The sequence below is a fragment of the Trichomonas vaginalis genome, chromosome VI, assembly GCF_026262505.1.
Source record: "Trichomonas vaginalis G3 chromosome VI, whole genome shotgun sequence".
NCBI classification, from domain to species: Eukaryota; Parabasalia; order Trichomonadida; family Trichomonadidae; genus Trichomonas; species Trichomonas vaginalis.
This window is the reverse complement of record NC_067208.1, coordinates 9,891,296-9,904,882: the sequence shown is the minus strand read 5'-3', so window position 1 is coordinate 9,904,882 and position 13,587 is coordinate 9,891,296. Positions and strand designations below refer to the sequence as shown.

Below are 13,587 nucleotides of genomic sequence, written 5' to 3'. Positions count from 1 at the left end.
TCTAACATCGAAGAATTTTGTGCTGAATTCAGCAAAAATAATGTTTATGTTAGCATGTTAGATCTAACACGTTTTCTAACATTTTTTCTAACATGGTCTAAAACACACAAAACTCATGAATTTTGTTGCTGAATTCAGTAAAAATAATGTTTATGTTAGCATGTTAGATCTAACACGTTTTCTAACATTTTTTCTAACATAACTATTTACAAGCGTTTTACATGGTATATGTTGCGATGGTTCATGACTTTAAACAATTTCGTAGCTTCTATTTCTTCTGTCAGTACATCGAATGTTTTAACTATGCCGAAGGTTTCTTTATACTTCTTCTTGACGTCAGATAGAAGGAAATCTTCTGCTGTTGGATAGTTTTTGTTCAGAAATTCTAACATGTCCATTTTATCTTCTGCTGGCTTTTCTGCTTCTTTCTTTAAGTCTGCATAGTCGTTTCTCATTCTTTCTATCTCTTTGACGGAGTAGTTATATCTCCTAATTGCTGCTTTACATTTAGAACATTGCGGGTTCATTTTTGCGTTATATTCTGAAACCTTACCTGCTAAAACAACTAAAGCGTCAATTGCTCTCTTCATCTCAAACATAGCGGGTCTTATTTGTTTGTTCCATACTTTACCTCTTCTATCTTTATCTCTTATCTGCCATACACATTTTGCAACTAACGAAACAAAGTTGTCGTAGGTCTTAAATTCTTCAGATTTATATATGTCAGAAACATTCTTATATACCATGTCGCAATCTTTGTCCATAACCTTATGGTTGCAATGAAAACCAAGGAATTCATAATTTACCTTTCGTATGAACTTCTTTATTTCTACTGAGTCAGTTGGTTTGACTTCAATTTCGTCGAATTCAGGAATAGTGAGTTTTTGTTGTTGGATTTCAGGTAGTTTAGGCAAATGGTCAATAATGTCCTGCATTTCATAAAGATACTGTTCATTTTCTTCATCCTGTGCGGTACAGTCTAAATTACTTGTTAAAAGTTCTTGCTTTATCTTCTGGATTTCTGTTTCGAAAGTATATGAAGAAGGAATGAAGCTTTTCATCTCTACCAACATTGACGTAGGATTCATAACTAACGAGTTTGGTGCTGTTGTTGCTAACATGTTCTTACAATAAAAATAAAAAATATTTTTTAAAAAAAACTAACTTTATTTTTTCTATCTTAAGGAAATGACCAAATTTCATGATTTTCGAGAGTTTTCTACGATGTTAGAAAAAATGTTAGAAAACGTGTTAGATCTAACATTCTAACATAAACATTATTTTTTGGTGTAAATTTCATGATTTTCGAGAGTTTTAGACCATGTTAGAAAAAATGTTAGAAAACGTGTTAGATCTAACATTCTAACATAAACATTATTTTTTGGTGTAAATTTCATGATTTTCGAGAGTTTTAGACCATGTTAGAAAAAATGTTAGAAAACGTGTTAGATCTAACATTCTACCCGACATTCTCGTCAAATACAAAAAAATGAAGAATAACTTTCACTTTTTCATTATATAACTGTTATTTTTGACGAAGTGAAGGTTGACACTTCGTCAAAAAAATCCCTGAAATCATATCTTACATACAAAAAAATGAAGAATAACTTTCACTTTTTCATTATATAACTGTTATTTTTGACGAAGTGAAGGTTGACACTTCGTCAAAAAAATCCCTGAAATCATATCTTACATACAAAAAAATGAAGAATAACTTTCACTTTTTCATTATATAACTGTTATTTTTGACGAAGTGTTAGTCTTCACTTCGTCAAAAAAATCCCTGAAATCATATCTTTTATACAAAAAAATGAAGAATAACTTTCACTTTTTCATTATATAACTGTTATTTTTGACGAAGTGTTAGTCTTCACTTCGTCAAAAAAATCCCTGAAATCATATCTTTTATACAAAAAAATGAAGAATAAATAAAATAAAACTAACTTTATTTTTTCTATCTTAAGGAAATTCATGATTTTCGAGAGTTTTGGTTGAAAGAATACGGTGGAGCCAAAAGTGGCTCGACCTCAAAACAAGCATTTTGTGAAGAATATAGCAACAGTCTGAATTCAGACGGTTGCTTTTTATACAAAATTCAAGAGGGTGAGAAAAAATGTTAGAAAACGTGTTAGATCTAACATGCTAACATAAACATTATTTTTTGGTGTAAATTCATTGACTGACTGACTGACTGACGGCACAAAGTGGCATAACGAAAACATTAATATATAAAATTCATGAAAATTCAAGAGGGTGAAAAAAAATGTTAGAAAACGTGTTAGATCTAACATGCTAACATAAACATTATTTTTCAATACTTTTTCAGCACTTTTCCGTAGTTATATATGAAAGACAATTCGAGATAAAAGTCATAGTACAATGGAATAATATGTTGCACACCATTTGTTGTGAACCAAACTTGAAAGTCAGAGAAACTGTTACTAGGTGGTTCGTAGAATTTAGAAGCAAAGTCATAAAAGTCCTTACCAATACATAGAAAACTATTGTTGCTTGAACTGAAACTTGCATGACACATAACATTTTGAGGGTCAAACACGTTTCTATAAACCATCAAATCTGTTGGTGGAAGTATAAATTTAAATGGACCATCTGGTGGTAATGGTTCGTTCTGGTTTAGTAACCGAAGAAATTGTGCCCAAGAACGTTTGTCTACTTTCCAAAATAAAAACTCTGTATCTCTTGGAGGGTTAATTTCAATCTTTTGAAATGAAACGGTGGAGTTCATCTTGTCATATTCTAGTTTCAGATAGTATGTTCCATTTAGTAAAGAGTCGTATTTTTCTTGAAATTCCCAATAATATTTGTTCATTTGAGTTTGAAAGTCATTTAGAGTTTTCTCAAGACTTTCGTCTGAACGAACTGTAAAGATCCTCATTTCGTCAAATTTGTCTATTAGACCATCAGAACCTTTATACTGCCCATGAAAATATACTACGAACATAAATGCGTTAGTTCTATTTGAAAACAAAACTCTTCTAAATCCTATTGCCTTTGCATCTGAAGGACTTTGAAGCCAACGAATTGGATAGTCAAACCTGTATGCTCGGGAGGAAATTTCTTCATCTGAAATAGTCCTACCAGCATTTGTAAAGATATAGTCTAACGGTTTTGTATCTGCTACTTTTGTTCTTTGTTTTTCAACCTGAAGCATTTAATATATGTAAAAATATATTGTTTTAAAATGGTATGCCATTTCATATTTCTCATCTAACAAACAAGTTTCCCAACAGTCTTCTCCAACAAACTCAGCGTACATTTCAAATAAAATAAAAAAATGTCACTTTTTTAAAATAAATTTTTTACTTCATGCAATGTTTTATTTCTGTGCCGTCTTCAAGTATGCCCCAATATTTCCTTTTCGATATTACATGAACTTCGGTGAAAATTTTGTCCAATTTGAATTGACCCATCTTTTCACCGACTAAACCCATTTCAATGAGTTTGTTGTATCCTTCTTCGTTCGTCATGAGTGCGTCAATGTTCTCATAGTAAACCTTCACTTTGGATTTGACTTCGGAGAAGAATTTGTTGTAGTTGTCAAGTACTGCCTTTGCGAACTGAGGGTAAGACCAATGTTCGACAATAGGTTTTAATGTGGTTACTAAGCCACTTTGACCTTGAGTGAATTCGTACTTCAAAACAAAAGGAGAAAACCTTTCAACAAAGTTGTCGACCTTCTCATAATGTTTACTCTTCATCTCTTGAGGTTTCTTAATGGAATATCCCCATGTCGAATTCATAAGCAATTTGAGTGTCATTGCAAGTTTGGGGTTTGAAGCTTTCCTAATATCATACAGTTGTTGTATGACTTTTCCAACTGTATAGTTCCTTCCCGGAAACTCACCATCTTCGTTTGGAATTCCAGTCGGAATATATTGGACAAACCTCATGTATGCAGCGTTAAGGTCGACATAGTATATCTTTTCGTTTGAGTCGAACTTGTCGCAACCAATTGGTCCAGTTTGTGGAAATTCAAGTGAGTCTCTTATCTTCTGAGAAACTTCTCCTGTTATCTCATAAACATCGTCGAAGCAACCTGTTTCATATAAAACCTTCTGACCTAACTCAGATGCTCTCCAATACAATTTGACGTCAATTGGATGTCTCAATGGAAGTTTGTTTATAGCATCTTGAAGTTCTTGCAACCTCATTGGAAGTTCTTCTGGTTCAGGTTGGTATCCGAACATACCAACCCCTTGTGGAATTGTGTACTTCTTTGTACTAGAACTTTGTCTGGAACAACTTTTGGTCTTGCTAACAATGAAAAGTTTGTTTCGTCTTTTGGTACAAAAGTTTCTGTCAGCTTGTCATCTGGAATTGGTTCCAACAAACCTTTCTCGAAAAGAATGTTTACAGCTCTGACAATGTTGCACTTGCCTTTTCCGAACAATGGGTTTGTAAGACTTTCGTTCAACATGAAGTGGTTGTGGACAATTACAATCTTCACCATGGTAAGTCTTTGTCAACAACAATAGTCGTCATGTGAAGAACCTTTAGCTGTAGGTATGTTGACTCGGATATTGACATTTGCCAACGGTGCAATTTTTGCCAATTGACCTCTGAGAATGTACCTTGTCTTCACACATGACTCAAGATACTTCATCTTCTCTTCTGTAACAAGACCAGAGTTCCTGAGACATGTAAGAATACAAGGTTCATTGACAATTGTTTCAATTGAATTGTAAATTCCATACCTTGTCAAGTCAATGTCAGACTTATTTATGAACGGGAAGTATCCAGCATGTTGTCTGACTGCTTGAGGTTTAGGTTGGTACCATTCGAACTTGACACTTGCAATTCCTTCAATTGCATTCAAAATGTCTGAGTCGGAGTCAACCATTTTTTCTCCTCTTTGTAGTCTTGAAAGCGTCAAAGAAGTTTTGCGGCTGTTTGTTCATTGCCATGTGCATAGTAAATGTGACCATCCAAATCTGTTATGGTCAATCTGAGATTGTGTCCTTTCTTATTTCCGTCTTGTATGGCAGCAAGTACTCCCATGAAGCCTTCTTTGTTCTTTCCTTCGTCAAAGTTTTACTGTAAAGGTTCGACCAGATGTAATTTGACTTCTAACTTCACGGTACTTTTCATATGATATCTTGTTCTTTCCATGGGAGCATGACCATCCTCTGCACTACCTTTTTCCTTCTCAAAAGGATGCAATTGTTCGTCATGTTTCCAGTAGAATCTGGCAAAGCCGTCGTGGTCCTTCAACTTGAGGTTCACTAACATCGAAAGGCATGTCCATAAGACGTTCTTCTTCTAACCTCTCTAGTCTGTTTGGATAATTGGCACGTGCTGTTTCCAAATCCATTTCGTAGCGAAGACCAGACAATTTGTCATAGACTTTTATGGGTCTTCCCTTCCTATATTTAAAACTTCTTCGAAACTCTCCAACCATATCTTTGCAAACTCTGCTTTTATTCTAGCAGACTTTCTATCCATTCTATATGGGGGCATTTTTATAAAAATAAAAAAATATTTTTTCTTTACTTTACATAACCGCCTGCTGCCATAAGTCTTTGACGCCAACCCATACCAGCTAATGAAGGTTGACTTGGTTTAGTTTCCAAACTAAACTTTGGTTTTGTTTATCTTCAGTTTTTGGTTTTCTTCTTCTATCGGTTTTTCGTCACTTTTCGGTTCCTCTGACTTTACTTACTTGCAGGAACAGTTGTGTCGTCAACATCTTCATAAATATCATATGCCATTTGTTTTTGTTTTCCTTTCAACTTTTTGTGTTTGTTGTAAAGTTTAGAATATTTCGACTCTAAGTCAATGAGATGTTCTATAATGAACTGTTGGTCAGTGAAGTAAAACTTTTCCATCTGTTGTCTCGAAAGCTCCTTCAGACTTCAATATTTTATTTGTGAGAGTCTGTTTCTTTTTTTGAGATACTAGCCGTTCCATTTTTATGAAAAGTGACTTTGTAGTTAGGTTTGTATTTCCAGACCTGGCACTTTCTATTATTGAATTTTTCTCTTCATCTGTAAGTTCTTTGACGGGTTTTGACAATGGTTCTGAACTTTTTGTTTGTGGTGTCAAATCTACCGTTTCAAACTTCTTCGGTCATTTCATCTCAGTAAAAAATTTTAGTTTGGTTTGTTTTCAACTGGTTGTTTAGGTTTTTTTAAGTCGGTCTAAAACTTCCTGATATAAGAACTTGACAAACACGTGGTGTAACTGCTGGAAGCCGACAAATCCATCTTGAACTTATTTGTCTCAATGCTGCATTGTTCATTTCATCTCAGTAAAAATTTTACATTCCCCACGTTTGAGGCGGTTGAGGTTGGTTATTGTTTACCCACTGTTTATATCCTCTGTTAAAGAATTTCACCTTGGTCCATATGTGTCCTGCTTGGTTATAGTAGTCATTTGCTTTGTTATAATAGTTTCCTGCTTGTCTTCCTACATTGTCCATCCATCCTTGAACTTTTCCTCTTGTTTCAGGATTGGAAAAAGATTTGTTGCATCTCGTGCTACATCCCAACCTTTCTGTACAGTTTGTATAATAGGTTGTGCTTTCTCTTTAAGTATACCTAATGTACTCAAAATCTTCCTTCCAATTCCAAATGCACCTCTGGCTATTTTCCCACTGCGGTAAAAATCTAGATGCACTCCTGCTAATGCGCCAAATAAACCCATTTCTTATGGGTTAAAAAATGACGAATCCAAACAAGGACCCCTATGTTTCTAAGGCAACAAAAAAAGCACTCATGATAAAAATCTTTAGTTCAACACCAAATGCTTGGTTTATGGATATCTTGGAAAACATTCCGAGAGTTAGAACAGATGGACCTCCATACTGGTTAATATTTTTGGTCAAAACACAAGATACTGTGAAGCCATACCATTATGGTCCAAAAATATTTTAGATGTAAAAACTGCTTTGACAATATTCGTGACAAATACCATCCAACAAAACTGACATCTGACTGTGAAAAGTTCTTTCAAATCAGATGATGTAAAAAACTATCTGCGTTCAAAAAATGTAAACCAATATTTCATTGTCGACCAAAACCATTCTGCTCTTGTGTCATTGACGGATGTATAAAAATGTTAAGAGACTTAAACCAACCACAAGGTGGTGAAGCAAATGAAATGTCATATGACGACAAATATAGACACTTCTCCATGGCAAAGATGAGACAAGTTTTAAATATTTACAATAACCGTGAACAAAAAGGTTTGGAAAACCACTCCCCCGAAGAAATGAAAAACAACCCTGACTTAGAGAAAGACTATATATTTAATAATTTAGTCAAAAGAGACAAACAAGAAAGAATGCCGGGCTTCAAACTTCAGAAAGGTGACAAAGTAAAAATAGAAATACCTAAACGCGACCCATATGAAAATACTATTGACTATGACAACAATGGAAACCCGACAGGTACTCACGTTCGTGTTCGTAAAAATAGAAGAAAGTATACAAGAGAATATTATGAAGTTTTAGGCAAACATGGCAAAATGTACACACTGCAAGCAGAAGATAAAACTACTATTGCCAGACCTCGTTTCAAACTTGTCAAAGTTCAAGGTGGTATACTTTCAAAGACAGTTCCTAACAAATATAAGACAACTCCTGACGAATATGCTAAAGAAGTTGAAAATGACGACTAAGCAATTCTATACCATGCGTAAACTGTCATGTAAGGTGGCATATATTCTTTACTTTGTCCCGTTGTTTGCGTATATCCTGAAACGTGATGTGTATGGTTTCCTCCTCCCTCAGTGTTACTCCAGTAACAATTTATAGCAAACTTAACGTTGTCTTTAACATCATATCCTTTACCTTTTGTCATTGCTGACCAATCCCAATATCTATGCTTATGCCAACCTGCTTGAGATGTGCTTAAATCTATGTAGTGACTATGTGCAGGTAAATTTTCACCTGAAATCGTTTTACTTCCACCTGTTTCCTTTGAAGAGTTTGCACAATACAAAAACCTGTCGACTATTTGAGTCCAAGTTCCAAAACCCAGAACTGTTTCTGGATTTGTTGAGTTCATTGACGTATAAATAGAGCCTATAGGATATAATGTTTGAAGTATTTCTGTCTTTAATGTTTGAAGCTCTGTTTTGTCTGCTTTCTTGTCATATAAATCTTGAGCAGTGAATTTAATATTATGTTCATCCTTCATGACATAAACATCTTTACATCTAATGTTTCTCATCGTCGTTATGTCGTCATCCGATGTTAAACCTTGTGGAAAGTTAGGAGGTTTACAATATAATGCATCCCCACCAGTTCCTTCAACCGTTCCTTCAATACTTTCTATAGCAACAGTTGTGAAGAAATCATGTGTATGGTTCTTGTCTGCTTTCTTTTCAAGGCTAACGTTTAAGTCTGTTATTTCAGATATAGAATGTGTATGTCCAACGGCACTTTTACTGTTTAAGGTTTCTTGTAAGTTTGTTATTTCAGATATAGAATGTGTATGTCCAACGGCACTTTTCCTGTTTAAGGTTTCTTGTAAGTTGTATATTTGCAATGGTATGTGTATGTCCAACGTCACTTTTCCTGTTTAAGGTTTCTTGTAAGTTTGTAATATCAGATATAGAATGTGTATGAGTCTTTTTAGAATATTCGTTTTCAGCTCTTGTCACTTCACTTGACATTTTATTGTCAACATATGTTTGTCTGCTAGTTCAGGATGAGTATGTTCTTTTGTTGCATAAGCATTGTTAGCTCTTTCTTCTTCTTTTGCTATTGCATCGTCTACATATTCTTTGTCAGCTTTGTTGTCAACATCTGCTTTCAAAAGAAGTTCATTTATAGGTTTCTTCGTTTAAAGTTCCTTTTGTTGGATTTATACAGACAGTATGTTCTTATTGTCTTGAAACAGAAACTCATCTGTCATTGGGTTTAATGTCAGTTTTAAGTTTCCTTCTTTCAATGACTCAGATATCTTAGAATAGTTTGAAAAGTTTGTTGTGTTTCTTATTTAGAGCTTGCATAATGAGTTGTCGGTTTGTGTTGTATTTCTCTTATGAAGCAATATCTTTCGACATTTTTATTCTAGATAAAATATGCTTTCAATAGAAAAAGAAAATTCTAGAGTTGCTACAACTAAACCATTAGATGAACTTTTTACTAATGTCGGTCAAAAGTTTGAGACAGATACCGTAAAGCATGAAGGCTATCGTTTTGACTACCCATTAAGATGGTTAAGAGACCCATCCGTCACAAAAGCTATTGGCTTTCGTAGAATGAAGTTCATTTCAGAAGCCATACATGGTTTCCCATTTACGGTCGGTTTTGAAGTTCGATACTATAACAAAGAAAAACGTATGTATGAGAAATTTGAACAGGGAAAACTTTTACAAGTTAGTTTGCTTGTAAACTTAGAAACAACTCTTCAAGCTTTTCAAGAAAAAATAAACGATATCTATATCGAATATGCAAACCAGTATAACATTGACGAAGGAGAATACCATCTCGATATTATTTATGACAGGAAAAATGCAACTGTTAAAATCAATAAAATAGAAGACCTTGGAGAAAACGTTTATATTTCTACAAAATATAACAACTTGGCATGGTATAGATTTATGAGGATGTTAAATCAGCCTGCAGAATATCCAGTACACCCGGACTTTTATGAAGTCGAAAAACCTAATGGAACATATGAAAATATTTTCGACCCAGATGCTATTATTGTTCATGCTTCATTTTCTGGTGCGCAAAACTCTTTCTTATGTCTGATGAATGACTTTTACGAAAAACCTACAAAGTTATACGAACCACCAAGTGGAAGTATTTCAGACTTTCAAGTATGGTTTACTACAGATGGAAGAAAAAGAATAATTCCATTATACCATGCGTTTTACTTAGAACTTAGTTTCATATACAACTACTATCGAACGATAAAAATATAATTTTTAGTTAGTATCCCGTGGGAAAGACTGGAACAGTACTTTTGTTAATAGGAAAGCAAGGAACTGGTAAGAATGTACTTAGTAATGTTCTATGCGAGCTCATTAGCAAGTACGCCAACAATAATATAACGGCAATAGAGAATGTGGTTGGTAGATTCAATGCTGCTATTGAGAACATGAAGCTCATCGTATGCAATGAACTAAGCTCATGCGATACGTCTAAGGTCATGAACCACGACGCACTAAAGTCAATAGTAACAGAGACTCAGTTGGACTTAAATCAGAAGTGTCAGCCAGTAAGAAAGATAGAGAATGTTTGTAATATCATCATGATATCTAACAACTTCAACTCAGTAAAGATTGACAAAGACGACAGAAGATTTGTTGTCATTGACGTAAGCAGCAGATACAAAGGAAATTACGAATATTTCTCAAATCTCATTGAAAGCTTTAATGAAGAGTTTTATTCAAACTTACTGACGTACTTCATGAAGAAAGATTTAAGTGAATTTGATGTAAGGAAGATACCATTCACCAGGGCTAAACAAGAACTCATCGAAATGAACAAAACACCTTACCAAATGTTTTACGAGGTTCTATGAAAAGTTTGTATCCGGATGGAATTGTACAGAGTGCTACAGAAGATATAAAGAATTTGCGAAGGAGAATGAATTCTTTGCATGTAGTTCAAATGTATTTGGTGGCAAGATGAGAGAATTTGTGAAGAGAAGTAGAAAGCGAGACGGTTCTGCAAGAAGTTATATTTACGAAGCAAGTATGATATTAGAAGGTCGTGGAAAGAAAGAAACAGTGAATTATGAGGAAGTGCTTGAAAAATTCATGGAGTACATGGGAAGCAATATAACATACAACAAAGACATATACAGTGAGTTTAAGTACTACTGTGAACAGCATGAGATTGAAGTAATGAGTAAAGGAGACTTTGAAACGCTTATGAAAGACAGTAAGGAGGTCGTTCATGAGAACAGTGTTGAAATAGTTCATGAGAACAGTGAGGAGGTCATACATGAATGCAATGATGAAATAGTTCATGAGAACAGTGAGGAGGTCATACATGAATGCAATGATGAAATAGTTCATGAGAACAGTGAGGAGGTCATACATGAATGCAATGATGAAATAGTTCACGATGTCGTTTGTGAAGAAGCCATTGCAACAAAGAATGAGATAAAGGATTTCATAGAACTTAACAAGGAGGAGTTTAAAGAAGGCTATGAAATGAAAAGATGTGAAGAAGATTTCTTGGCGTATTTGAAGAAAAAGAGACTAAAGCCAATGGCTCAAAATAAGTTTCAATCGATGTTTGAAAAGAAACGTTTGAGCTATGGTGGTGTAAGAAGCACATATTACTTTGTTAAGAAGTGAGGACATTTATTTTTGTCGTTAGTGTTGGAGTTTGTGGTTGTTGTTAGTGTTTGTCATTTGTGTTGAGGTTAGTACTTGTCGTTAGTGTTGGAGTTTGTGGTTGTTGTTAGTGTTTGTCATTTGTGTGGGTTAGTACTGTCGTTAGTGTTGGAGTTGGGTGTTGTTATGTGTATGTCATTTGTGTTGAGGTTAGTACTTGTCGTTAGTGTTGGAGTTTGTGGTTGTTGTTAGTGAGAGATAATAATTAAATCATAAACTTTGCCATGGTCTCTGTCCCTAGTAGTTTTCATTATCTCACAGAGTTAATGAAAGTCATACTTTCTATCAGATGAAGCATGCAGATGAACATAATGAAAGTTAGTGAGTTTGCCACGAGTTATGAATAAAATATTGGCATATTAGATGAGATAGCTGATGAAACAGATGAAGATAAATTAAATCTTGGACTTTGCCACACTCTGTCCCTAGTTCCTCAAAATCCTTGACAACGTTGCTTAGAAATTTTGGTTCAAAACCTCATCTGATTTTAATCTGTTATGCTACCTGTTAAGTTTCGCGAGATTATAAATGTCATGGAGTTATATAAAAAGGAAGGACAGCTAGGGACACTGAAGAATATGAACTATTGTGTGAAGCACAGCAATGGGAAGCGCTGCAATACTTTTGTAAATGAGAACCTTAGTGGGAACGTTAGTGGGAACGTTAGTGAGAACGTTAGTGAGAACGTTTATTTTTTTCATGCACGTGCATTGTGTCGCGGGGAGTTGCCATGGGCAATGACCTGCGCACAATATATAACGTACAGAGAGGTGAGATGAGGTGGTTTATGTGATAAATACTTTACGTGGCAGAAATAGTTTAAGGTTATTAGAAATATTGCATCTGTGATGTAAAATATACGTTAGTGGTTTTGTAAAGTGTCAGATTGACATATCTTCGGTAAGATGGCGCGCAGTGCCACCGTACTGAAGATATGTATACTAACTAATATATTGAAAATAACGACAAACACAATATTGAATATTTTCGCTTGTGTCAGGAGAAATAAAGAAATACAAAAAAGGAAAAACAATAGTATGTTCTGTTTTTCCTGTGAGTGCATATAATGGAATGTTAGCCCTTAGAAGTTTATACGTTGAATCGATGTGAAACGTAGAAATTTGGTGACCAAGGGCCTTCGCTTCGAAAGGTGCATATAAAAAAACTAGTTTTCCCGGCTCAGAGATAAATTCAATTAAATCTTCTGGACAACTTTCTTGAACAGATTCGGCAAAGATAGCTAAAGAAACTTTTTCATCCGAACTAAAGCGTTTGGAAACAATTTCAGCTCTTTGAGCAAATTTACGTAATGCATCTGGACCTTGTGCAAATATTGAAAGTAACTCTTCGTCTGTATATGAAATATTTAAGTCTTGGAAACACTTAAGTTGAGCTGTAGCATGATTCATATTGTTTTCAAAGTAATGTTTAAGATAATTTCTGACAAATAATGAGGATATTGTTTTTGTTGATTTCGGAGGTGCAGAATGATCATGAGAGTCAGAGTGGATTAGTAGTTCATATTTATCTTGATTTATTATCCGGACTTTGAATTTAGCTTGACATTGTGGATACTTACATTTGTATTCGATCGTGAAGTATTCTTTCCTGCATTTTTGAGAGTAGCCCATGCTAGCTTTTATCTCTTCTTGGATACCAAACTGGAGGAGCTCCATAGTGTTGAATATCACGGGCTCCATACAACAAATTGAATAAGGTATTTCAAAATTTGAAGGAAATGGTCCATCATTGAATGTAGTGGCCGGGAATTGAATGACATACAGATAGTTGGGAAATTTGTTTAAATTATAATATAATTGAAGAATTAATTATCAAAACAAGTCTAAGAGCCATTTGTCGGATTTTCCCGAAATGCAAGGTTAAGATTTTAGCAGCGACTAACTTTGAGTGTACATATATAATTGTTATACTGAGTACTTTCTATCTGTGTTACTTATTTGAGTCTAAGAGCCATTTGTCGGATTTTCCCGAAATGCAAGGTTAAGATTTTAGCAGCGACTAACTTTGAGTGTACATATATAATTGTTATACTGAGTACTTTCTATCTGTGTTACTTATTTGAGTCTAAGAGTCATTTCTACCATAGAACTAGATATTGTCTCTCATTAAATATATATAACTGTAAACTGCTTAATTCATTTATCTATTTAGATAAAATTATATTTAGATAAGATTTCATGTTATTATTTCATCTTTATTATTTTTTTTATTCCTTTGAAAAGTGACACTGGATAGTTTGTCCCT

General features: G+C 34.3%; 5 protein-coding genes and 1 pseudogene across 6 annotated transcripts, besides 3 other annotated features; 2 read left to right on the top strand and 4 right to left on the bottom strand.

Annotated features, from left to right (window-relative positions):
• Nucleotides 1-10,665: part of a mobile genetic element that runs on past the window's edge.
• TVAGG3_0837250 (organellar and viral DNA polymerase type B) lies at nucleotides 207-1,121 on the bottom strand (the record flags this gene model as incomplete). Its single annotated transcript, XM_051248753.1, has 1 exon — nucleotides 207-1,121. The coding sequence occupies one exon, from the start codon at nucleotides 1,119-1,121 to the stop codon at nucleotides 207-209; it is 915 nt and encodes a 304-aa protein (XP_051084228.1).
• Nucleotides 2,312-3,172, bottom strand: TVAGG3_0837240 (uncharacterized protein; the record flags this gene model as incomplete). The annotated part of the gene is made up of 1 exon (XM_051248752.1): nucleotides 2,312-3,172. The coding sequence occupies one exon, from the start codon at nucleotides 3,170-3,172 to the stop codon at nucleotides 2,312-2,314; it is 861 nt and encodes a 286-aa protein (XP_051084227.1).
• TVAGG3_0837230 (DNA/RNA polymerases family) lies at nucleotides 3,321-3,698 on the bottom strand (the record flags this gene model as incomplete). Its single annotated transcript, XM_051248751.1, has 1 exon — nucleotides 3,321-3,698. A coding segment is annotated over one exon (378 nt), but the record flags the coding sequence as incomplete, so codon positions are not given.
• TVAGG3_0837220 lies at nucleotides 8,033-8,976 on the bottom strand (annotated as a pseudogene). The gene has a single exon. A coding segment is annotated over exon 1 (944 nt).
• On the top strand, nucleotides 9,310-9,897 carry TVAGG3_0837210 (uncharacterized protein; the record flags this gene model as incomplete). Its single annotated transcript, XM_051248750.1, has 1 exon — nucleotides 9,310-9,897. One exon carries the CDS (start codon nucleotides 9,310-9,312, stop codon nucleotides 9,895-9,897), a length of 588 nt encoding a protein of 195 aa, XP_051084225.1.
• Nucleotides 9,909-10,484: a mobile genetic element.
• A 9-nt stretch (nucleotides 10,666-10,674) lies between the features above and the next one.
• TVAGG3_0837180 (uncharacterized protein) lies at nucleotides 10,675-11,283 on the top strand (the record flags this gene model as incomplete). The annotated part of the gene is made up of 1 exon (XM_051248749.1): nucleotides 10,675-11,283. One exon carries the CDS (start codon nucleotides 10,675-10,677, stop codon nucleotides 11,281-11,283), a length of 609 nt encoding a protein of 202 aa, XP_051084224.1.
• A 985-nt stretch (nucleotides 11,284-12,268) lies between these two features.
• Nucleotides 12,269-13,587: a mobile genetic element.